Source organism: Eriocheir sinensis, chromosome 17 (assembly GCF_024679095.1).
Source record: "Eriocheir sinensis breed Jianghai 21 chromosome 17, ASM2467909v1, whole genome shotgun sequence".
Classification (NCBI taxonomy): Eukaryota; Metazoa; Arthropoda; class Malacostraca; order Decapoda; family Varunidae; genus Eriocheir; species Eriocheir sinensis.
In genome coordinates this window covers 19,911,397-19,938,531 of record NC_066525.1, presented here as the reverse complement: position 1 = coordinate 19,938,531, position 27,135 = coordinate 19,911,397, and the positions used below count along the sequence as shown (strand labels likewise).

Below are 27,135 nucleotides of genomic sequence, written 5' to 3'. Positions count from 1 at the left end.
ATATGTTATTTGTATAATTATATGCGTGTGTGTTATTTACACAAACATGCATATATACATAAACAACAAGGGACCAGGAGTCTCAATGTTGAAGAGTCTGACGAGGACTTTTTGCACAAAAAAACTACTGGAGTGATTTCGATCAAACTACAGGTATATTAGCATCACATATCTCTGCATTTCATGTAAAAGAAAAATTAAGGTTAACAGAACCGAAAACCGATAGTCGTGACCACCTTGAATCTTCGTATTGTTGTGGTGAAAGCTTCCCCCGGAGTCGATGGGCCTCTGGAAGACTCCGAGAGGAGCGAGCAAAGGGGCGGGGAGCAAGGCCCCGCCCGCGCCCCGCGTTGCCCGCCCAGGCGGCAGGCGGGAAGTGTTGCCAACTCGCACATATATTTGCTACATGTTCATTCTTGTATGATCGAATATACATATACTGTAACGTTCTAGACTGTACTGTTCGGTATATATATAGGAGAAGAGGGCAGGAGGAGTCAGTCCCAGTGATTGCGAGCCATAGTCAGCTAGTGGTCAGTGAAGAGTCAGAGTGAATTGTACTACTAAGGAGAATATTAAACTACTTAAGCTGTGCAAGGTGTTTTACATATCTCCCTCCCACGGAGTCTCCTGACGGCGACACGGAACCCAAGTAACACGTCCGGCATAACATTGGCGTCAGGAATGTAGGCATTTGTTTATTTCGCCATGGAGACTCGTTCCCGAGCTGCCCAGAGGGACATGTTGACTGAACTTTTGGAAGCCTTGAGACTACAGGGGGAGAAACAAGAAAGAACTTTCCAAGAACTCAAGGAACAACAAGAAAGAGCACAGCAACAACAAGAAAGAGCACACCAACAACAAGAAAGAGCACAGCAGCAACAAGAAGGAACACTCCAAGAACTCAAAGAACAACAAGAAAGAACACTCCAAGAACTCAAAGAACTGCTAGAAGATCGCTTCACGGGATTACAGCAACAGCTACAAGCAGTACAAGATGGAAGTGAGTCAGTGCGAAGAGAAATGACTGATGTGACCACGAAGTTGGGACAAAGCTTGATAGAAGTGGAGAACGAACACACAAATCTTCAACAAGAGATGGAGTTGGTACGGGAGACGACGCACAAAGAAATATTAGAAGTGCAGGGAAAGGTGAACCGTACAGAACAGGCAGTTTGTGACGTAAGTGACAGAGTGAGGGTCCTTGAAGACTGCTTGGCTGGAAACGGACAGCCAGTGCCTGCAGGGGCTAGTTGTACCCAAGATGCTTCTCCTATGCAAGTCTGGGGTAGTTTGAGCCCTGTTTCGCCTGAGTTTACCCCCGCGAGAAGTTCCGCCAGCCCCACGAGTCTGCAGGGGTCGCCTGTTAGAAAGAAGCCTCAAGAGTTTGATGGCAAGGTCTCCTGGGAGGCTTACCGCGCTCAGTTTGAGCTGTTGGCAGCTCGGAAGGGATGGGATGACCAAGAGTGCGCGGTTCAGCTGGCCACTAGCCAGAAAGGGGCGGCGCTGGAGGTCCTTGCTCAGCCCGACAATGCAACAAAAGGCAGCGACAGCGGGCTGGCACAGGCGCTGGAGCAACGATATGGGACCAAGCACCAGAACGAGCTCTTCAGGGTTAGGTTCAAAACCCGCAACAGGAGGCGCGGCGAGTCTCTTCAGGAACTCTCTCAGGACCTTGAGAGCATGGCGCTCAAGGCATACCCCGGTGCCAGCCCTGACCTGCTGACGGTTTTGCTGCGTGATTAATTCATCGATGCCCTGGACATCCCTCAGCTGAAGATACAAGTGAAGCAAGCTAAGCCAACATCAATGCAGAAAGCTCTGGCACATGCCATGGAGTTTGAGTCCCATGTTAGGTCTAGCTTGTCAAGCTTCAGGGACGACTCGACTTCTGGCTTAAGGGCACGAAAGAGCGCTGTCAGCGACACAGACAGGTTCCAAGGAACGTGTTGGTACTGCGAGAAGGTTGGGCACGAAGAGAACGAATGCTATAAGAGGAAGAAGGAATATGAAGGTGGCGCTAGGAAGAAGCCCAGGGAAGGACCCAAGTGGAGAAAAGGGGCACTGAAAGAATGAGTATCGGAAAAATGTCCCCGGCGAGGGACCACCACTCGGGCGAGGGAAACTAAGGAGGACTGGTTCAAGTGGGCAACGACCAGTCTGTTCTGTACATGCCCCGAAGATATCAATGTGCAGGAGAACCACAATGACGAGCTGCCAGGTGGAGGGCAAGGTTGACGGAGTGTTGTGGCCTGTGGTCGTCGACACAGGCTAGGAACGCACACAACTGCGGCCTGACGTGGTGAGTCATCGTCGGCTTCCTAAGACGTCGCATCGACTGTGCTGAGTCACTGGACACCACGCAGAGCTCAGAAGCCCAGTGGACGTGAATTTTGAGCTCTGAGGAAAGTAAGAGTTCCTCTCTGTCTACGTAGCTGAAATGGACGACCCCTGCATCCTAGGTATGGATTATCTTGTCTCCCACAGGTGCGAACTGGACTTCCGCGCTAAACAGCTGACTGTAGGAGGAAGGAGGGTGCCACTGATGACTGTGAACAAGGAGGGCCTGCCAGTGACGGTCAAGCGCACCACCATTATTCCTCCGAGGTCAGAGATGCTGTTACCCTGTCAAATTATGGGTGCCCCCAGCCAGCCTGGGTGTGGTAGAGAGTGGAAGTCGATGCCCGGTAGAAAACGGGGTAATTGTAGGCAGTACTTTGGTAAACCCTGCTGCAGGGGAAGTGCCTGTCGTCGTGGCCAATGTCTCCTTCAGCCCAAAGAAAAGAAAACAAGGGACCATGATGGGGTTGTGCCAAGAGATCGACCAGAAACAGTGAACCTGTGTCTGTAGGAGAACCCTGACGAAGCCCCAGGAGGAGCTGCCCGACTACCTGCGCGACCTGTTTGCCAGGAGCTCCCACTGTCTAAAGGAGCCCCAAGTGGAACAGCTCAGGGAGCTTCTCGTGAGGAATGCAGTTGTGTTTTCCACAGGAGACCTGGACTTGGGTGTTTTGGACGTTGTCCTTCCCTGGCGCGATTGGTGCATCTGACTAGAGTGTTTATATTTGGTAAGGGAACATCTGAATTTTGACAGCTTGAGAGTGCTTTCTTTACTATTTCCCCAGATGATGCAAATGGAAATTCCAAAGCAGACTTTTTAACGAAAGCTCGTGTTGATGCTTTGAGTTCAGCACCAGGATCCCGAGGATGTGTGTGTTGGTGGTGTCCACTTTTGAAGTTCATTGTTCCTATTTGCTGTGAAATTGTTGCATAGCACTTTTTACCACGGTAGCTGCATATCCATGTGACTGAGACAGATGACTCTCGCTTCCTGGTGTACGTAAAACCCAAAGAATCAGCGAGGAGAGAGCTGCCTTTTCTTGTCTTGTTCCACCGGAAACAATTTTGTAGGTCACAGGAGTGTCTGCAAGGATCGTTGTTGGTAACGCTTCATCATCTAATGATGTTTCTGCAGCTGGCGTGATGTCATCAATAGGAAGTGTGATGTTGAAGCCATTGGGTGTGTTGTTGATTGTTGCAGGCTGCTCTTCGACTGGGAAGGCATTAAAAGGATCATCAGCATCACCTGAAATCAGGGTAAAAAATATGAGCAAATGTACAGTGAGAGGGGGGGATGGAAAGTGAGTGGGGAAAATGAAAATAAGAGGGATAAGGGAAAACATGAGTGGGACAGGAAAGTGAGTAAGTAACAAGGTACATACATAGTAATGCAAAGGGGTACAACTAAACCTAAATGAGTACAAATGACTTCAAAATACATAAAGGAATACAGAGGAGAGAGAGAGAGAGAGAGAGAGTTACAAAGGAGTTACAAAGGAAGGCAAACAACAACAGAACTTTAAGTCCTCACTACGGCTGTTTGTGTAGAAGAGAGAGAGAGAGAGAGTCTATGGGCATAAATTAGTACCCCTCCTCTCCCACCCATCCTTATCTAAATGCTCATGCAATAGAAAGCTAAGGCCCCTAACAAACAGAAAGATAATTGTACCTGAAACTTCCATCCAATCAGGACAGTCTGGGCAACACCACATGAAAACTTCACCAGCTTTCAGTTGTCTGTTTATATTCTGGTACTCAGATTGTGATATTGCTGTACCACATAAGCGGTGGCGCCACTTGTTGCATCCGTTACAGATAAGGGCTTCCTGTCTAGGGCGAACAACACACAATCCACATCCTGAGCAAAGGAAAAGTGCTGATGCCATGGTAGTGCTGATGCCATGGTAGTATAAAAAGGATAACTGGAGTTAGGAAGTAAATACTGAGCAAGTTCACCGAAGTTTCGAAGCAAATAGTGAGCAGATCCACTGGAGTTCCTAAGTTGCCCTTTTCGAAGCAAATAATGAGCAGAGCTCTATTTGCTCTTTTCTCTATTTGCGTGGCAAACAAATAAACATGGCGGGCTCGAGGCCGACCATCAGGCCCAGATGGATAGTCTACCGGCGCCATAGCCCACATGTGAAAAAAAAAAACTTGACAGGTCGGAACAGATAAGCGCTTTTTCAGTGTTTTCAATACCTTGAGTTTCGCAATCCTCGAATTTAGCACTGTACCTTCGGAACGAAGCGAGCGCGAAACTCGAGGGGGTACTGTAATATGGATTTTTTTGTGGAAATGTGGATTATTAATCTGTATATCAAAGAAATAAAGTACTGGACGATGTCACAGAAAACAAAGCCAATGACACGTGCTGTACTGGGCGATTCTGATTCCTGTAATATACTCGTGTGCATCTCCACTCTCATCGCAACACTGAATCTGTGTGAATCTCCCTCTCACAATACATGTTCCAACACAATTCCACACTCCATTATAACTTTATTCTGATAAGTCCACATCATATAGTGTGCTGTCCTTGCCCTCACCACCACCACCCACACAACCACACCCACATACGTGAAACAGCTGCATGCTGCATGTCACCAGAACGGGGTGCTTTGCATCTTGCCTAGTTATCTGTCAGAATCTCCAAGTGATAGCGAGAGTAATATACTAAACTATATTAAAGTAATATTACAATGTTTCTGTTTATGAAATAAAAATGGCAAAATATAATCTTACATGTGAAAAAAATATATCACATTAACTCGGTTATCATAGGAAATATTGTAATGACAAAACAAGTCGTATCATATTTGCCTTCTTTGTTCCAATGATATGCTTGAATACTTGCTACAGTGCATAGTTGCAGAGATGTAGAGATGAAAAGAGACTCCCACACACCTCCTGCCTGACCATGCACAGGGGGATCGCCGCACATGCCACTTTGCGCACTGAACGGGTTAAAAAAGGAAGCTGTGCAGATGAGATTTTTCTAGCCAAAACAAATATAAAGAAATACCTATAGGGTTGACTAGACAACTCAAAACTGTGTTCATCATCCTGGAGAGAGCATTGATAGGGTTAGCATTGTTAAGAATGATGTTTTCTACACCCTCTCTGGGCTCAACCCTCAGAAGGCTTATAGGCCTGATGGAGTGCCTCCTATTGTCCTTAAAAACTGTGCTTCCATGCTGACACCCTGCCTGGTCAAACTCTTTTGCCTCTGCCTGTCAACATCTACCTTTCCTTCCTGCTGGAAGTACACTTACGTACAGTCTGTGCCTAAGAAGGGTGACCGTTTCAATCACTCAAACTACCTTCCTATAGCTTTACTTTCCTGCCTTTCTAAAGCTTTTGAATCTATCAACCAGAAGATTCATAAACATCTATCCATTTCTGACCTACTATCTGATCGCCAGTATGGGTTCCGCAAGGGGCGTTCTACTGGTGATCTTCTTGCTTTCCTAACTGACTCCTGGTCATCCTCTCTTAACCATTTCGGTGAAACTTTCACTATTGCACTAGACATTTCAAAAGCATTCGACAAAGTCTGGCAAAAGTCTTTGCTTTCCAAACTACCCTCTTATGGTTTCTATCCCTCTCTCTACTTTCATTTACCTTCATCCAGCCGTTCTATCTCTGCTGTGGTAGACGGTCACTGTTCTACCCTTAACCCCTTCACTACGGCCAGGCGAAAACAGTGCCCCGCGCCGTATCCGAGATCGCCGCGCGCACCAAATTTCAAATTTCGCTCTTGAATATAACAAGTTTTCAGCCATAAACTCAACATAATCATCATGTATTATAAATGAAAACATGCAGAATTAAATGGTGCACATAAAGAACCATAAATTAATTGATAATTTTGAGATGTAAGCATAAATATAAAGATAAAATGACTCGTATATTGGCTAAAGCGCGCCAGGACGCAGTATGCGCATCCTTGGATATGGTACGGGGCACACAAAGACGCAGTATACGCGTTCTCGTGTTGAAGGGGTTAAACATATCAACAGTGGTGTCCCACAGGGCTCTGTCCTATCTCCCACTCTCTGTTGTTCATTGATGATCTTCTTTCAGTAACAAACTGTCCTATCCACTCCTATGCTGATGACTCTACTCTGCATTACTCAACATCATTTAACCTCTTCACTACAGCCGGGCGAAAACAGTTCCCCACCCTGTATCCGGGCTGGCCGCATGCGCCAAATTTGAAACATCACTACTGAATATAACAAGTTTTAAACCATAAACTCAACATAATCATCATGTATTATATATCTATAAATATGCAAAGTTAAATGGTGCACATAAAGAAACAAATTATTTGATAATTTTGAGATGTAGGCATAAATATATAGAGAAATTTGCGTTATGCATAGATGACGTGTATTTGCTGAGTTGTATTTCCTTATATTAGAGAGAGGGAAGGGAAGGACACAGACGTAAGATCATGGAAAATATCCCACTGATTCACAGGCAATATGCACAGATTTGACGGAGGAAAAGGTTGAAAGGCCGTCCTTGTGGAGGTGGGTCTTGTGTGTGTGTGTGTGTGTGTGTGTGTGAGAGAGAGAGAGAGAGAGAGAGAGAGAGCGTGGGGTTGTCAATAGATTGTCAACTCACTGATATTAAGGGAGAGAGAGAGAGAGAGAGAGAGAGAGAGAGCAGCCTCTCTCTCTCTCTCTCTCTCTCTCTCTCACACACACACACACACACACACACACACACACATAGATTGGAGGGATTGAGATACAGGGAGAGGGAAATCAGCACTTTGGTCACAGTGTCAGTGGAATCAAACTGTAACTTGTTGATGCCCCTCTTCTCTCTCTCTCTCTCTCTCTCTCTCTCTCTCTCTCTCTCTCTCTCTCTCACACACACACACACACACACACACACACACACACACACACTGCAGGGAGGAGGTTGGAAGGAAGAAAGAAAGAAAACAGAGATAGTGAGATGGGTGTGAGGGGGAGGCAGGGAGGGGAGGCCGCAGCTCCCGCACGACCCTGCGTCCCAGAGCCGAAGGGGGGGTGAGACAATGCACTAGCCAGCCACTTGGCAACTCGAGGGAAGAGGAATTCCACACACATACACACATATAATTTCTTTCTCATTATTCTCGTTATTTTCTGTTAGAATTGATTGATTGACATTGAAAGTCAAATAAGACATTGTATTATGTATGACCTACATCCTAAAAACTATCGTACACTATCCGGGAAGAAATAACTCGTATGCTGGCTAAAGCGAGCCAGGACGCAGCATTCGTGTCATTGGATATGGTACAGGGCACGCAAGGATGTAGTATACGCGTCCTCATGTTGAAGGGGTTAACAGAAGACCTTCCCCACATGAATCAAGTGATTCCAGGCTGAAGGCTGCAGAACACTTGACCTCAGATCTTGTTCTTATTTCCGATTGGGGCAAAAGGAACCTGGTATCCTTTATTGCCTCAAAATGTAATATCTCCACCTATCAATGCAACACAATCTTCCAAACACCTTACCCCTATTCTTTGACAACACCCAACTGTCACCTTCTACACTAAACATCTTTAGTTTATTCTCAACTCAAAATCTTAACTGGAAACTTAGTATCTCTTCTCTCGCTAGATCAGCTTCCTCAAGGTAGGGTGTTCTATATCGTCTCCACCAGTTCTTCTCCCCCGCACAGATGCTGTTCATATACAGGGGCCTTGTCCACTCTCATATAGAGTATGCATCTAGTGGAGTCAGACGCTCTTTGTCTCATCAACTCTCCTCCTCTTACTAGCAGTTTTCTACCTCTTAAATTCCGCCACAATGTTGCGTCTCTTTCTATCTTCTATGGATATTTTCATGCCGACTGCTCTTCTGAACTTGGTAACTGCATGCCTCCCCACCTCCCATGGCCCCATTGCACTCAATTATCTACTCTAGTTTATCCCTATACTGTCCAAACCCCTTATGCAAGAGTTAACCAGCATCTCCATTCTTTCATCCCCTTCACTGGTAAACTTTGGAACAGCCTCCCTTTGTCTGTATCTCCTGTCTAAGACTTGATCTCTTTCAAGAGGAGAGTATCAGGACACCTCTCCACCTGAAATTGATCTCTCATTTGGCCACTCTTTACTTTTATCTTTTTTTAGCAGCACTTAGGCTTTTTTGTACCCCCTTTTTTTTTTTTTGTGTGTGTGTGTGTGTGTGTGTGTGTGTGTGTGTGTGTGTGTGTGTGTGTGTGTGTGTGTGTGTGTGTGTGTGCCCTTGAGCTGCTTCCTCCTATAAAAGAAATATAAAAAAAAAAAAATTTAAAACCAATTATGGAAGCAGACACCTGTTAGAAAGACTTTGGGATTGTACAATGATGAAAGGGCCTGTGTTTGCCTGATAAGCAGCATGACTTAATGTTTGTGCTTAGTATTGAAGTGAGACAGGATTGTATGATGTCACCAAGGTCCTCTGTTGAAGATATAAATGGGTTATGAAAGATTAAAGTAAGAGTGCAAGGTAGGAGTCCTGTATTGAGTGTGAGTGCTGTAGATTAGTTCCTGATAGTAAGTTTACTTGGCATTGGCCAACAAGATTGAATTGCAACAAGAGGTAAGAGGTGCAAGTCTAAGGGGACAGAATGACAAGATGAAAATTTGTTACGGTGTGGTAGTAAGTAAAATGGGTGAAATAGAGTTTGTTGATGTAGCTTGAAATTAATATGGCATGCTGGAGGTCACATTATCTTTGATTTATTGAATATTCATTAAAGATTGGATGTATTTTCTTGTATAATAGTAAAAGACGCATGCAAGTACACCTTAGAGTGTGACATTCATCACCTCACACCAAAGCAGTTGCTGCCCAGGCAGAAATTCAGAGTTGACATTCAGAAATTTCATGATTTGTCAGATATGAATCACATTAGAAAATTTCTCATTTGTATTGAAATCCTATTATATCATATAAATTGCTTAAAGTATGCTTGAGTATTTTAAAGTTTTATCCTCATTTTCCACAGTAGGCAAACTTACTAAAAACTTGCAGTCATGGTAATATGGCATTTGAGTTTTGCAGTGCTGAAACTCCCTTGCATTGTATGAAACACTTATGGTTTTACTTTTTGAAGGTTGGAGATACTGTGCCATCTGCCAAGTGAACTATCCCCCAAGATCATACCATTGTCACTTATGTGATGAATGCATCCTCAAGAGAGACCATCATTGCAGATTTACTGGTAAGTTTTAAGCTTGTTTAACCCTTTTGATGCTAAATACTCACAGTGAGGACTAGCGTAACTTGCTGGTGGTGCTAAATCCTACCTGTGAGCGCAAGTCGCACTCAAATTACCGGCGTATGAGTGTTCCAACACTATTTCTCACCCCACAGCATTGCCAATTCAGTGGGTTTTCCACTAAATTTGGTGGGAAATCATATCAGCCTAGCGCGGAAAATCTACGGACGAGTAACAGGTGAATATTGGCCAATATTGCGGCGTTTTTGCATAGCTTCACCTCTCATCTGACTGATTTTTTTACCAAATAGTTGTAAATTTTGCAGTTGGCAATACTACCCTGCCAACACCCCATCAAGAGATCTACTCAGTAGTTGCCTCAATATGGCTGACTGTCACGCATGCACGAATGTACGTCTTCACAGGCAACACCCCACGAACGTGCCTGTAGATTCGCAGGAGAGGCTAAAGGTCCAGTCACACATGCATGTTCTCACCCGGTATGTCCTCCCGTATGCCCATACGCGGCCAAACGTGCGTTTTAATAACCACGCCCACACAGGTATTGAATTGTGCCGCACAACGTTGCACCTACGTTGCACCTACGCACGTCAGTATGACGTTAGTACTGCGTTAGTGTGACGTAGTGCGTGAGTGGCAGCCGTTGTGCGTTGTACTTACGTTGTGCATACGTTATGTGGACCTACTGTATGGACATACTTCCAGGTAGTACGTGAAGGGTCACGCAAGCATAACGTCTTTACTAGGTATGGTGACGTAGGTGGTACGTCAAGTGCCGTCAGAGCTACGTCAGAGCTACATAAGAGCTACGTCAGAGCAATGTCAGAGCTACGTCAGACTTTCGTCAGAGGTATATCAGCGCGAGGTTGGTGCCAGGCATGCCTCCTCTATACTCCCAGGTATAAAAAGGGTGCTGGGCGGTACCTGACAGTCATTCACCATCCAACCTTCACCAGAGCAGCACTATGGACGACACCATGAGAGATTCATTAGCTTTGCTGAGGGGCCGGCATAGGGGCAATGCTAAACTCAAAAAAGCCCTGAAACTGTATGTGGTACTCAAGGTGACCAAAGCAGTCGTCGACTACTGTGAAGAACAACAAGAAGCACAGAAACGTCGCCGAAAACGACGGAGGGTATGGGTGGAGCCCTATTTGCAACGTCGGATGGAACAGGGTCACTACAACAACCTGATGGAGGAATTGGCCAACGAAGCTCCTGAACTGTTCAAGAATTACACCAGGACAAGCAAAGCCCTGTTTGATGAGATTGTTGAACGCGTTCGCCGCACATCAAGAAGCAAACAACGTGGTGGAGAGACCCCCTCGAACCTGGCCTGCGTGTTGCCATCACACTACGGTTCCTAGCAACAGGGGACAGCTACATGACTCTGCAGTACAGCTTCAGAGTTCCCCACAACACCATCAGCGGCATTGTGCCAGAAACCTGCCGTGCAATTGTCGCCGAGTATGGAAGTGAAGAGCTCCGAACACCACAGACACAGGCGGAATGGCTCCAGGTTGCAGCGGGCTTTTGGGACAAGTGGAAGTTTCCCAACTGCATAGGTGCCATTGACGGAAACACATCCGCATCAAGAATCCACCTGGAGGAGGGTCTTACTACTATAACTACAAGAAGTTCTACTCAATACTCCTGGTGGGCATCTGCGACAGCCAATACAGATTCCTCTACGTCGACGTGGGTGCCATAGGGTCCGAGTCAGATGCAGGGTGTTCGACCACACACAGCTGAAAGAGCTGGTTGAGCACTCTAAGGACACCATCCCCCCTGCAGGACCTCTACCCGGCGATACTGATGGCAAGAAGTGCGACGACTTCGTTGGAGACGATGCCTTTGCCCTTCGACACTATATGATGAAACCATACCCACTTCGGTCGCTGACGGTTGATGAAAGGATCTACAACTACAGGCTGAGCAGGGCACGTCGAACAATTGAGAATGCCTTTGGGATCATGGCCAATAGGTTCCGGGTCTTCCACACACCCATATGCCTCCGACCCGATAATGTTGAAGCTGTAGTGATGGGAGCGTGTGTGTTGCACAACATGTTGCGCAATAGAGTACTTTCGGCCAGCAGCCTGAGCGATGCGGAGGATCCCAACACACACAACATGGTAGATGGAGACTGGAGAAACGACCCACCTGTTGGCACCCCATTACCATCTATTCATGGCCGTGCCAATGCTGCCATTGCAATTGCCCAGAGGAACTATCTGAAGAAGTATGTGACGTCACCCCTAGGAGCTGTTGCCTGGCAAAACAATATGATATAATAATACATTGTACCACACTATGTACTGTAAATACCCAATAAAACAAAAAAACCAAACATGTGTTTCTTTTTCTTATATTAGTTTGTTTATAATTATGTTATATTATTTTATATTATTTATTTATAATATATTTATTTTATATTTATTTCTTTATATTTTATATTTATTTCATATTGCCTAATAACTGTTAATAGGAGAAGGAAAATGGAGTAAACTCAAAATAAAAATTTATTTCTTACGTTCAAATTATTGTGTACATATTGTTTTATTCCAAAAATTTTATAAGCTGAAGGACAATTTGAGTAAACTCAAAATAAACATTTATTTATTCTTTTCATATTATAATAAAAGCTAAAAGTCCGCTGAAGAGGTCGGCGTATGCAGTGTTGTAGTACTTTGTTGCGGAGGAGCCTTTGCTGGAGTAGAGGCTGTGGAGGCTTGGCCCGGCAGCTGCATGTCCATCAACAGGGACATGTTGAGGTCGGTGGTGTTGTTTGCAGGAACCCCAATGCTGCTTGTAGAAGGGCTCCTGAGGAGATACTGTTGCTGCAACAATTGCAGCTGCTGGGGGGTAACCGATGTCACCGCTGGTTGGCCCTGCTGCCGAATGGAAGGGAATGTGGCAGGGAATGTGGCAGGGAGCTGTGGCACTAGTTGTGGCTGTTGCTGTTGTGGCTGTTGCAGCTGTTGTTGCAGCTGTTGCAACTGCTGCAGCTGTTGTGGCTCCAACATTAGTAGTTGTTGCTGTTGCTGTTGGGGCTGGGCCTTGGGCGGAGAGGGGCAGGCAGTACTCAAGAGTTAATTATGTGGTACTTTAGGTCATGTGAGGCCATTTCAGCACCTTGTTTGGTCGCCTGCTCATATTTTCTGAGGCAGGCGGTGATCTCCATCCTGAAGATGGGCATCAGGCTTGGCCCAACCTTCAGTAGCATGGGGAGCAACGATTCCAAAAAGTGCCTCGCCGCCTCTGTATCCCTGTCCCCACTCAGCTCCTTGAACTCCGACAGGAAGTGTTTGGCCCCATCGATTACCTAGGAAGAAAATTACCCAATCGAATAGATTCTAAAATTCTAAAATTAGTTGATTTAATGAATGTAATTAGATGCAGTTGTATTACTAGTCAATAGTAACCATAAAACATGTTTTTTAATTAGTTGAAACTTTACGTAGTGAATACCTTTGTACAGATTTCTTTTGGGTTTTATTTCATACAAAATTTAGAACTTTATTACTACTATACCTGCCTTCCTTTTAAACAAAATTAAAACACAACTCACCGAGTCAATTGCCGCTCCTGGCTTCATTGGGGGGTGCTTCCTGGTTCGGGGTTTTCTTGGAACCTTGATTGCAGGCACCACCACTACCTCCTCGTCCTCGCTGGCCGGCGAGGGTGTGTCCGGGTCGCCATGAGAAACCCCTACCCCTGTAGTCGTCGCGGTTGTTGTGGTTGTTGTGGTTGTTGTGGCTGCGGTGGTTCTGGTGGCAGGAGTGTCGTCGTCCTGGAATGGATTGGCAATCAATTAAAATGCACGGTCAAATATGCATATATAGTTTAGATTAACAAACATATTTTAGGTTAATTTTTTTTTATTTCACTAAAGTGTATAAATTAGTATGTTGACTTGGTACGTTTTTATATAGTTTAAATTAACAAACATATTGTAGGTTAAATTTTTTTTAATTTTACTACATTGTATAAATTACTATGTTGACTTGGTACATTTTTATATAGTTTATTATGAAATTATTAACAAACACATTTTAAGTTAAAAAATTGACTCACCGTTGGTAGACCTAGTGTGGCCGTTTTGTGTTGGCGTACTATGTGCGCCTTGAGGAAGGGGAACAGCTCAAGGATCCATCTCTCTCGGTCCGTGTGCCTCTTGGAGCCCGTTGCTTGGCCGCTGACGGTGTTTGTGAGCCGCCCATAGCGGCTCCTGAGGGAGCTGAACCAGGTCCGGAGGTCGGTCCCTGAGACTGGGGGTTCCAACTTGGCCCCTTGTTCCTCCCAGGCCCTGGCGATTTTGGCCTTGTCCTTGTAGGCCGTCTTGCCCCTGTTGTAAATAAACTCGCCCTCCACCTCGAGCCACTGGGCCAGGGCCCTCTCCTGGGCATCAGTCAGGATCACTGAGGGGTTCTTCTTCCTCCTTTTCTGTTTCTTTTGAAGAGCAGGAGCAGGGCCCTCGCCCTGGGAGTTGGACGAATTCTCCTGCGGGCTCCTATCCCTCCTCTCAAACACAGCAGCGGCCGAATCATTAAGGAGCAGCTCAACAGAGGGTGATGAAGCTCTGCCTGAAGGAGGAGGGGGGCCTTCGTCGTCCTCGGCACCGACAGGCGAAGAGGGATTGTCCTCAAAATCACTGGGGAGGTCATGGGCAGGGGTAGAGGTGACAATGGGCCTCTTCAAGCCCTTGGACCCTTTACTTCCCTTTACCATGTTGAATAATAAACACGCAACACAATGCACTATACACAGTGGTGGCTCTGAAGGGTGAGGTGTAGTACATCCACGGTATAAACACGCAACACAGTGGTGGCTCTGAAGGGTGAGGTGTAGTACATCCACGGTATAAACACGCAACACAGTGGTGGTACATCCACAGGGTACGGCTCTCTCTGTCACACTGAAGCCACGTTGCCGCGCCGCTGCCTTAACGCTACCTGGCGGTGGCGTGGGTTGGCGTGTTTGGCGGGGAAACAGCCACAATACGTGAAGATGGCGTTGGGCTTCCTTAGCACTGACGTTATACATTACGTATGTTCACGTATGTTCCGGTTGCCCCTAGGTTGGCCTCCCGTGCGCCCAACGTATAGTCAAGTACAATCACGGATACGTGACGACCCACGTATATTGTGAGCTGCCCACAATATACGTGGCCCTCGCCGTACCGCCAGGTATCCACGAGGTACCGTTCATACGGCAAGGTACGTCCTAGGTTGCTGGGACGTTTCCACAATTACTGCGTTGCACGAACCAGCGAACTGCGTTGTACTGACGTTATACGTGCACTTTTTGATACGTGATAATACGGCTGGCCTAAACATGCATGTGTGACTGGACCTTAACATAACAGTCTTATTGATTTTGGTCTCCTCTTTCCAATGGTGTTTTTGTGATTTAGCTGTGATGAATAGTTTTTGAGATACAGCAGTTAAAAGAGCAAGCACTAGCATCACTTGCTGAACATGCCTGTACATTTGCAGGAGAGGCTTACATAACCGAATCTTATAGATCTTGGCCTCCTCTTTCTAAGGGTGTTTTTGTTTTTTAGCTGTGATGAATAGTTTTTGAGATACAGCGATTAAAAGAGTGAGCACTAGCATGGTGGTGCTAAAAGGTCGCTGCGAGCGCCAGTCGCACTCACAGGCAACACCCCCACAACGTGCCTATACGTTCGCGGTTAAAAGACCCCCCTCCCCCTGCTGGGCTGCCCGAGTGTTCCTGGGGAGATAGTCTCGCTGCGAGCGATTAGCAATGAAAGGGTTAAAATTGCAGGTTCTTGGTATTAGAGACCAGCATTGCACTGCTGAACTTGGTATAGCAGTGTTGGAGGAGTAGCTAAGGAAATTGATCTCATCCTCATAAGCATTCTGGATCGTTCAGAACTGCAGGGTTTTCCAGAGTGTAGGGTCTTTGCAACTGATCATAAGCTTGTTGCAACACTCAAGCTTTGTGTCAGATTAAGAAGAATCTTGAAATGTAACCATGCTGTGTTTTATCGTGAGAGATAAAGTGTTGGCATGTGCTCTTGAGTATGCAGCGACAATCTCAAATAGGTTCAATATGCTCAGCACATTTAACCCACCCAGTGATACCATGTATATATACAATCTGGAGTTTACCTGCGGACAGTGCCACCGCCATCTATAAATGTCCATGGGAAAAATCATAATTAAAAAATTATGATTGTAAGTTGTAACATTGCACCACACTTAGAGTAGTTTTTCCTTGTCACATGCTCAAGCGTCTGACTCACTCACTCTAGTAGGCTTGGTTGGTCATGCTCGAACGTGCCAGTACCTACCCATCTTTTGAGGGTGCATCATGTCTCACCGTGGGCACCAGGAAGGTATTTGGCATTGTCTGCGGGCTTATGAGGATAACAATTTCATCTCAGACCTCTCTGAGGATGACTCTGAAGTAGATAAAGACTACATGCAGCCCTCCTCAGCCTCTAGCAGTGGGGAAGAAAGCGTTCATCCTTCCCCATAACGACGTTAACTGTCTTTTGGGGAAGACAAGTAGGTTCATTCTTCTTCATCACGTGTGGGACACTTTCAATGGTGAAACTCTTCAAGCTGCTAAGGAGTGCATCGGAGAACGCCTGACATCAAGGAATGGTTTTGCCTCAGGGAAGGCGCTGGAGAATATTGGGAAGAATTATTTATTCCCATTCCAGGCTTGCTGGAAATCTGGACCTATGGCTCTGTCACACAGGACTAGAGCTTTCTTGCAGATTGGCAAGGAGAGGTATGTCAGGGTCTTGCTGAGGAAGTTGAGTGACATTTAAATGCAAATGACCTCAGACCTGCTTACCAAGCCCTGAAAAAGCTCCACTCCGAGCCTCCCTCTCAGGTGAGCGCTATCCAAACAGCAGATAGCTGCCTTGTGTTGGATGTGGATGGGTGGAAGGCTCTTTGAACTGAATACTTTGAGCAGTTGTACATAGCAGACCCTCCAAGTGGGCAGCTTCCAGTTGCTGGTAGTTGCAGGTGGCAGATACTGATCTACCCATCAACGAAAGCCCACCCTCTGTTGACGAGGTCAAAGAGTCTGTGGCAAAGTTGAGGGGTGGAAAGGCATCTGGTATCTGTAGCATCAGTGCAGAGCAACTCAAAGCTGGAGGTGAGGCCATGATCCGTGAATTGCATGCAGTCTTGACTGCGTATGGCAATCTGGTACCATTCTTCCAGACTGGGTTGGTCATTCCTATCTGGAAAGGAAGAGGGGACTGTCAAGACTGCATCATCTACCGCAGTACTACACTGCTTGCCCATCTATTGCTGATGCGGATTCACAACCAGTTGCTGAAGCTGCGGAGACCTGACCAGTCTGGGTTCATGTTCGGTAAGTCAACAACTGAACGTATCCTAGCACTTTGCATACTGGTGGAGCACCAACATGAGTTTCAACAGGGGATGCTTGCAGCATATGTCAATCTCAAGAAGGTGTTTGATACAGTTTATTGTGAGGCTCTCTGGGATTTCCTGTGACTCCATGGGATTCCTGCAAGGACTATTAGTTTCCTGACTGCCCTGTATTCTGGGACTAAGAGTGCTGTGAAGTGTGAGGAGGGCTTCTTTACTGTGAATGTGGGAGTGAGGTAGAGTTGTGTCCTTGCCCCATCACTTTTCAACATTTGTATGGACTGGGTACTAGGCAGAGTTGTAAACCAGAATCATGGTGGAGCATCTATTGGCAATATCAGGGTCACTGACCTTGATTTTGCTGATGATGCAGTAACCCTTGCAGAGCTTCTGGTGATGGCCCTTGAGGTACTGCACAAGGAGGCAAAGTCCTTGGGACGGATTTCCTGTGATTCCTGAGTGCATAGTACCTGTGTAAACATGTTTGGCTAAATGAAATTTCAAGAGAAATCTTGGGAATATACCGTATTTGGCAGCTTATAAGATGCACTTTTTTCCAAAAAAAATGTCCCAGAAAATCACCCTGCGTTTTATAAGGTTCAGCTTTGGGTTGCTGGCTAGTGAGGTTTTAGTGCTGCAGTGGCGCTTAAATAAAACCACAAACCTCTCTGTAAATGTAAACAAGATGGCGATCACTTCTACACCAACAACGGCAACTCTTTTCTAAAGTAACTATATAACAGTAGTACTTAACGCTACTTCATATAAAATAACACCAGTCAGGAAGAAAATTAAGTGACGACGCTTAACCCTTAGAGTACGGGTTGCGATATATATCTCTGGATGCTGTGCACGGGGAAAATTTAGGCATTTAAAAGGTGGAAATGGTGTCTTTCTTCTTTCCAATAATTGTATATTCATCTACTATATATGGTAGTGTAATAAAACTTCTCTCCTAATAATAATAAAAAAGTTATGATAGCTGAAAATATTGCGCATTTTCTCGTGGCTGTGACGTTTCACGTGGAAGCACCCCCCACTCACACACACACACACACACACTCTCTCTCTCTCTCTCTCTCTCTCTCTCTCTCTCTCTCTCTCTCTCTCTCTCTCTCTCTCTCTCTCTCTCTCTCTCTCTCTCTCTCTCTCTCTCTCTCTCTCTCTCTCTCTCTCTCTCTCTCTCTCTCCTCTCCTCCTCCGTGAATTTCTCTTCGATAGCAGTCATCAAAGTCACTGTCACTTTAATTCGCCCGCACTCTGCTTCTGCCCGGAGCAGAGGAACTGCTTGACGCGTCACGAGACATAACATGTATTCCGAACAAAAGTGGAAAATGATCTGTGGCCTTCGGTAGGCTGCGCGCTTTGACGAATGAGAGTGTGTACGGATGCCAGATGCCTCCAACATTCTTCTGAGTCAAGAACTGGCGGTATATTTGAAACGTAGGGAGCGTAGAGTGTGATGATTATATATATGATCCCCGTACGGGTGGGGCGTGTGGTAGTGCACATATATATACGATCGCCGTAATCTAAAGGTTAACCATGCAGAGGGTACAAGAAGAGGGAAGAGACCTGGTGAAAGAAATAGATGACTGTCATAGGATTGGAAAATACAATGGTGAAAGAGATAGACCAATTAGGATAAGATTTAAGGCATAGAGTGAAGCAGAAGGGGCCCTGGCAGGAGCTTGGAAGCTAGCGGGAGAAGAAGACACCAAAATGATGTGGCTGAGAAAAGATCTGAATGAACAAGAGAGAGATAAGTTGAATGAACTTAAGAGGTGAGGTTCATGATTTAAATGAGAAGAGATTGGAAGAAGAGAAGGAGTTTTTTTGGAGAGTAATGGATATGAAAGTGAGGAAGTGGTTCATAGTGACAAGAGGAAGGAGGGAAAGACGTACGTATACGTATAAGGTCACTACTTTGCGGATTTTCGCCTATCGCAGGAGGTTCAGAAACCTAAACCCCGCGATAGTTGAGGGATCGCTGTATACAGTACCCTCTTGAGTTTCGCGCTTGCTTCGCTCCGAAGGTATAACGCTAAACTCGAGGATCGCAAAACTTGAGGTATTGAAAACACTGAAAAGGCGCTCATTTGTTCTGACCTGTGGAGGATTTATTTATTTATTTTTTATTTTATTTTTTTTTTTTATTTATTTATTTTTTTTTTTTTATATATGTGGTCTATGGCACCGGTAGACTATCCATCTGGGCCAGATGGTCGGCCCCGAGACCGTCATGACACAGGCAACTGTTTATAGTGGCGTCATAATAATGGGCTCATGCTGCTCCCTGGAGCTCACATTTTCTCCTCCTTTACTCCCTTGTTATCTCAAAATACGTACCTTGGAAAAAGGAAGAAATCAGGAAGAGAAAACGGGTCATTTTAAAGCCACAGATGAAGCCTTACAATTGGCTGAGCTCTGAAAACACTCTTGTGATTCGCTGGGAGTCCAATGACATCATTGCCAGCACTAACCCAATCAGCAGCCTCGCTGCCTTAAGGCGGTGTCACACTGGCTGTTTTCCTCTAACCGTTGTGGCTACTGGCAACGCCTGTACGCCCATCCGGGAGCGAGTTGTCAGTTGTCTGTAAGCTGGTGTCACACTGGGCCTTTTTCTTCCCACCGTGTTGGCGGCAGCTTGGGCAACCGGCAACTTTTCCAGGTATGTGTCACACACATAAGGGGAAATTAGAAGGGTGTGGGGGGAAGAGGGGCAGAAGGGAGAGTCAGGTCATGTCATGACACACACACACAGAAAGGGAAATGAAAAGGGTGGGGGGAGGGAGGGTCAGGAGGGAAAGTCAGGTCATGTCTTGATCTGAGTCAGGTCATATCCTGACCAAAGCCCTGATCTGACTCCTTTCTGCCCCTCCCTCCCCATGCCATTCTCATTCCCCTTCTGTGTGTGTGTGTGTGTGTGTGTGTGACAAGTCTGGACACGACCTGACCTGAATCAGGTCATGTTTTGACCAAAGCCCTGATCTAACTCTCATTTCTGCCCCATCCTCCCCACATCATTCTCATTTCACCTTCTGTGTGTGTGTGTGTGTGTGTGTGTGTGACAGGTATGGACATGATCTGACCTGAGTCAGGTCATGTCCTGACCAAAGCCCTGATCTGAATCTCCTTTCTGACCCTCCCTCCCCACACCCTTCTCCTTTCTCCTTGTTTTCATCCTCTCTATCTCACCTTTCACGAGAGGGGCTCATAACCAGAGTGAAGCTACACACCTCCTCTAGAGTCGGAGGCTCGCGTGGTATTGAGGCTGTTCCGGGTTGAACCAAACGCGACAGGGAGGAAGCGGCGGGAAGTTCAAACGCGGATAACATGCAACTAACTCTCTCTCTCTCTCTCTCTCTCTCTCTCTCTCTCTCTCTCTCTCTCTCTCTCTCTCTCTCTCTCTCTCTCTCTCTCTCTCTCTCTCTCTCTCTCTCTCTCTCTCTCTTGCCATAACCACAATGTTTGGAGGAAAACGTCCAGTGTGATACTACCTTTTAAGGTTGTGTCCATGACACCGATGGTAAGTAGACGTGACCGGTACATATACCCCCCAGAATTTTAACGTTCATGAAACATTTGGCGAATGTTTGTTACAAGCTTGCAAACTTCTTGAAACAAACCTCAATATTGCCTTAACCCTTTCCTTGCTAAGCGCTCGCAACGAGACTATCCCCTCAGGCGCGCTCGGGCACCCCAGCAGGGGAAGGGGATCTCTTAACAGCTGTATCTTAAAAACTTTTCATCACAGCTACAAAACAAAAACACCATTGGAAAGAGGAGGCCAAGATCTATAAGATTCGGTTATGTAAGCCTCTCCTGCGAACGTACAGGCACGTTCAGGGGGTGTTTTTTGCTGTGAGTGCGACTGGCGCTCGCAGCGAGCTTTTAGCACCACCAACAAGTGACGCTAGTGCTCGCTCTTTTAACCTCTGTATCTCAAAAACTATTCATCACAGCTAAAAACAAAAACACCATTGGAAAGAGGAGGCCAAGATCTATAAGATTTGGTTCTGTAAACCTCTCCTGTGAATGTAAAGGCACGTTCAGGAGGTGTTGCCTGTGAAGACGTACATTTATACATGCGCGACGGTCAGCCATAAGGCAAGTACTGTAGATCTCTTGATGATGGGGTGCTGGCAGGGCTGTATTGCCAACTGCAAAATTTACAACTATTTGGTCAATATATCAATCATGTGATAGGTGAAGCTATGCAAAAATGTCGCTATATTGGTCAACAACATCCACCAGTTGCTCGTCCGTAGATTTTTCGCGTTGGGCTGATGTGATTTTCCACCAAATTTAGTGGAGAACCCACTCAATTGGCAATCCTGTGTTGTGAGAAATAGTGTTGGAACACTCTCATACGCGGGAGATTTGAGTGCAACTGGAGCTCGCAGCGAGCATTTAGCACCACCAGCAAATACGCCTAACGCTCACTGCAAGCGTTTAGCAATGAAAGGGTTAAATGTGCCTTAAAAACACCAAAAAACGTGGACATTTTTTCTTTTTGGTTTGCATGCTTTCCTTACACCTTGTGAAAGCCTTTATTATGCTTGTGTAAGCTTCAAAGACACTTCAGTGTGCCTTTTAGCAGCTTCAAATATGCTTTCCTTAGGCCCCGGTCACATATGCGGGTACGGGTGGTCCACGAGTTGAATTTAGAAGCCGTGATGACACGTGGCGTAACTTTCCAAAATTGTGAACCGTGGTAACCGCAGACAACCCGCAGACAACCCAAATCGGGTTGTCTGCGGGTTGTCTCGCGGGTTACCACGTTATCCGCGTCATCCACAGGTTATGACGCGACATCCAGCGTTGTCCACGTGTCAAGCGCGGCCCGTTCGCGGATTAATCCGGGTTGCGCGCCTCCTCGGCGGGTTTAAAGCGCCCGGCGGGCGGCAGAACTACTCGCCCAGACTCCAGACAAGCAACATCCAGCTCCAGCTCCAGCACCAGCTCCAGCACTGCTTCCAGACCACCGACCACACTGCTCCAGATGGCTCCCAAGTGGTGTTGTGAGGCACCCTCCAACCATACTGCATCTCCCGGTACTTGGCGCCAGAAGCAAGGTGCCTGAGGGTGAGGGCAACCTTCAGGCCTGGCTCAAGGGGTTCTCGCCACTTGGTTGTCTTCTTTTCAAGGGCTGGTGTTAGTCTCTCCACAACTTCGTCGAACATGGCAGGTGGCATTCTCATGAAGTTCTGGAAGGCTCTTGGATCTTCATTGCGGAGCTCCACCATGAGACGATCGTACAGCCCAAGCAGAGGTCTCCTGGCAATCCACTCACGAACCCATATGTTCCGGACAACCCTCCTCTTCTGCTGTCTTCGTCTTCTACGTCTTTCAGAGAGGTGCTGATGGACTTGGTACTGCAGGTTCATATGCTGTTGCATCAGCATGCAGACGAGGTCACTACGGTCCATGTTTACGCAACGACGTCTGGAGCAGGAGTGATGAATGCTGGGCAGTAGCCCCCCAATATATAGTCCCAGAGTACCCGTAATAACCAGTTGACAAGACGCGGATAAGACGCGGATAACTCGCGGATAAGCCGTGCTAGCCCGCTCTTGACCCACGATAACCCGTTAAAGCTCCACGGCCTATCACGGGTCACCACGGCTTATCAGCGCCTTATCTGCGCGTTAACACGCATTGTCCACGGGTTATCAACGCGTCACCAGGTGCGACCGTGGGCACCAGCCTCAAAGTTTTGAACTTTCCAAAACTTTCTAGCGCGGGTTGATTTTCTACCACGGGTTGTAGCGCACCATTAGCGCCACATCCACGCGTCATCCGCGTCCTACCACGCGTTATTAGCGGGTTTAAAATTTAACTCGTGGACCACCCGTACCCGCATATGTGACCGGGGCTTAACACCTTGTAGAAGCCTTGATTAGGTTTGTGCAAGCTTCAGTGACACTTTAAATTGACTTTATTTAATGGTTTAAAAATGGAAAGATATAATATTTTTCATCTTTATTTCCTAATTTCTTTTCACCATAAGTTTGTGTATTTCCATTCATTGTATTACAGAGTATATAGTATTTTACAGAAAAATAAACAAAATTTCCTTTAATGTATAAAAGAAGAGCTAGGATAATGGTAAATAATATAACTTATTCTGAAGCATGTCCTTATGGAGAACTCATATAGCCTATATATTGTACAAGAATCACTGACTTTAATTAATCTGACACATCACCAAATGAACTGGCATCTTCATCGTCGCTACATCATTATTATCACTTTCCACCTGACCATTTCTATTCCTGCCAACTTCCCACACTTTTGAGCCCATGCACTACTCCTTTTGCAGTGTTTTAAGGGGCTGGTTAGGCCATGGGACCATGACCTGGAGGGACCCCTTGAACATCTTCCTCTGGAAGATTGATTCTTGTAGTGTTTTTGTGACCTTGGCCGGCTGAATGAAGCACTTGATGTTGGTGAAGGAGAACAGGAATACAGCGAGGGCCATCCTGGCTGCGGCGTTGGCAATGTCATTGCCTTTGATGCCTGAGTTTGAGGGCATCCACTGCAGGGTGATCTCCCAACACTCGGATGTCAGGAGGAGGAGGGTCCGTTGAATGGTGTGGGCTGCAGGGCCATTGAGGATGCCGGCTGCTGGGTGGCAGGAGAGGAAGAGGTCGAGTGATGAGAGGGAGTCAGTGTAGACGACGGCCTTACCCCTGCTCAGCCTGCTGCGGGTGGTGTGGAGGTGTGTGGGGGCCTGGTGCAGGGCGTACAGCTCAGCAGTCAGGACTTCGGTCTCTGGGGGTAGTCTCCACATCCTGCAGATCCTGGTGCTGGGGCTAAATGTAGTAGATGGCAGACGCTGTGGCCCGTGGGTCTCCTCGCCCGGTTGTTTACGTCTTGAATTCAAATCTCAAGTCTTCTTCTTCTTCGTTTAACCTATCGTGTTTCATCTGTTTTATTACCTTTTAATATGTTTTCTCGTAATTGAAGCATACCCAGATCAAATTTTTCACCCATCTGTTAAAGTGGTAAATTAACTTCCCTAAAGGAATATAAAAAATTTAAGAAAATATCCCAGAACAAAGAATAAATAATCCAAAAAAAATTACTTTTACATACACTATACTTTTTCGCTCAGTACTTAATTTTACTTTCTTTGCTCATCTCATTCTTCATTTATCCTTTGTTTTTACCAGTCACAACATGCAGACATCGATGATGAAACGTAACGTAAACTTATATGCATGGCTTCTACAAGGTGTAAGGAAAGCATATTTGAAGCTTCTAAGTAAGGTGTATTTAAAGTCTCTTTGAAGCTTGCACTCCCATTTCATCCTCCCTGTTACTTATATTAGAAACCAGTTCTGAATAGCTATCTGTAATACATTATTCACTGGTAAGTCCACAAAGAATTGATGAGATGATGGTATTTTTCTAAGGATGTGAGGAAACAAGTGAAGTAGGTGGAATTCATGAAATAGAGAGAGAGAGAGAGAGAGAGAGAGAGAGAGAGAACGCAAGGGGAAGGTTGTAAGAGAAAGGAAAGGAATAAAAAATGATACGGTAATATACAAGATGAACCAATTATGAAAAGTGAAAGTATAATTCTCTCTCTCTCTCTCTCTCTCTCTCTCTCTCTCTCTCTCTCTCTCTCTCTCTCTCGCAAGAGTGGATTTAAAAAGCAGAAACTGAGCGGGCAGAAGAGATGTTAGTGTTGTGTTTTAGCAGTGCTTAAGTTTTTTTGTATATCTTATTGATACTATAACAAACTGAAATGAAAAGTGACTTCATGGGGGGCTACATGCAAAATTTGGTGAGGCTAAGTAAAAAATAAAGTCAGGACTCCTTTTTATTGTTTTGAGAGTTTGCCCGCCCAATATTTAGGCGGTTCCGCCGACACCCGTCAAGGATACGTAGTATATATATATATATATATATATATATATATATATATATATATATATATATATATATATATATATATATATATATATATATATATATATATATATATATATATATATATATATATATATATATATATATATATATATATAATAAACCTTTCTTTGTGTCCTTTCACTTTGATTTTGATATTGTCAGGCATATCTATGTGTCAAGTTATGAAGTAGTTGTTGTTGTTGTTCTGTTGTTGTTCTATTTTTATCAGCATGTTGGCTGAATGGGCTTAAAAAGAGCCCTGCAGAGGAGCTAGCTTCAGGCCATGAGGCCCTGGCTAGCTGGTTGGGGGGCATGGATGCATTAGCACCCATTGCCGGAGCCGAGTGAGCAACTCAACAGTCTATAAGCTGGCTCAGAGGCCAGGAGAGTTGCTCGCTCGACGAGTGCTGGCGTTCCACTGTATGAAGTAGTATTGATTTGCATACTAACAGCAGGATTTCTCTTGACTTTCAGGATGCTGCATAGGCTATCACAACCATCGATACTTCTTGGTTGGAGTACTTTACATATTTCTGGGAGCACTTTATGGCATCTGGTACCAGTGGGACTATGTGTATACAACCATAGATCTGCCTGCAATGTATTTCTTCATGACACTCATTGCACCACACTTTGCCTTATTATTTGGTGCCATAAATCTTTGGGGTGTTGTAGTGGCTGTTCTCCACACATTAGGCCTCTGCACTTTGTTCATGACTGCATACCTGTTGGCCATCCAGGCCAGGGCAATTTGCCGTGGTCAAACCCAATATGAAATGAAATGTAACATTCATGATTATAATTTGAGCCTTAAGAAAAATATTGTTGATGTTTTAGGCAAGAAATGGAAAATTGCCTGGTTGTCTCCCTTTATCAAATCACCTCTTAAGGGTGACGGCATTGTTTTCAGGAAGGCCAATGAATATGAACCCCCAAAAGATATATGAACTGGAAAATATTAACAAGGCTTTTACTCAACTGTTTGTTAACTTCACACAAGGAATGATTCTTTGGAGATGGCAATGTAAAACACAAAGAAATATATAGCATCTTAATTATAATGGTACCATATAGGTGTCAGTAATAGAAGTAGTACAGATATATATTTAACAGTATTAGCTGTGATACTGCCATTCTGTTAATATCACAAGAATAAAGTGCATCTCAAATTGAATTGTGATTATTATATGGGTTCTGATAATGTTGCATTTATGTGAAAATGGGCTCAATATAATTTTATTCAAGTCATGATAGTTTTCATAGATAGCAGGATTAAAATATGATCATTAAACATGTATTTTCATGCAAAGGTGCACAATGAAGTTTAATTCTGTGTCTGAATAGCAAGTCTCATTATGACAAATGATGATGTTAACATTACTGTAAATCAACAACCTTTCCTGTACATTGAATAGAAAGTTTTAGCCCCCTAGAAGTGATGCATGGCCTTTACCTTGCCTGTGATATATAATGTAAATCATCTTTGAGTGAGATAGGTTGTGCTTCCAACAGTTGATTATTATCTTTACATGAAATGTTTTGTGCCAATATCATTGATATAAACAATTTCCTGTTTCATCATTTAAACCTCAATGCATACAATAAATGTTTCTTAAAATTTTCCAAATAGCAGAATGACGTAAACTATGTCCAGTATCCCAGATACTCCCATTGACATCTGAGATATGTTCCAGCCATGATGCTTCACCAGTTTTGATAATTTACATGCTTGTAAGCCACAGCTATGTAAATCAATTCCTAATATCAGAAGAAAATTAATGTTTTATGGCAGGGATGGCTAACCTTTTTTGCGATTTGTTTTTCCAGTTACCTTCCTCCCATACAGACTTGAGAGACAAGATATTTCCTTGTTTATGATATTACAGTTGGATCCTGCCAAAAATATATGAGTAGTGCATGAAAAAAGCTAATATCTACAAAAACATTATTTAACCCATAAAGGGCAGATGGCAGGTTTTTCTGGTCTGCCTTTTCCTCCCTAATTTTGAAGTTTGCATAAGGATTTATGGGTCAGCATGACTCCTAGGCTGCCACACAACTCCTCCATGCCATTCTCAGTGTTTCTGTGACTGTGACAATGGCAGGAAGAATTATTTTGGATCTACGTCTGATTCCACGCCCGAGTATCCACAGCCAGTGACCTCAATTCCTCATAAGCCTCCTCTTGCTCCCAAAAGAGCTCTCAGTGTGAGTGTGATTAGGAGAGAGCTGAAAGTGACTTTTCAAGTCTTGAAAG

At 45.1% G+C, this 27,135-nt stretch overlaps 1 protein-coding gene across 1 annotated transcript; it reads left to right on the top strand.

Annotated features, from left to right (window-relative positions):
• Positions 1 to 9,399: 9,399 nt before the first annotated feature.
• Positions 9,400 to 26,444, top strand: LOC127000070 (probable palmitoyltransferase ZDHHC24). Its single transcript, XM_050863486.1, has 2 exons — positions 9,400 to 9,555; positions 25,353 to 26,444. The coding sequence occupies exons 1-2, from the start codon at positions 9,429 to 9,431 to the stop codon at positions 25,823 to 25,825; spliced, it is 600 nt and encodes a 199-aa protein (XP_050719443.1). The 5' UTR covers positions 9,400 to 9,428; the 3' UTR covers positions 25,826 to 26,444.
• Positions 26,445 to 27,135: the final 691 nt, after the last annotated feature.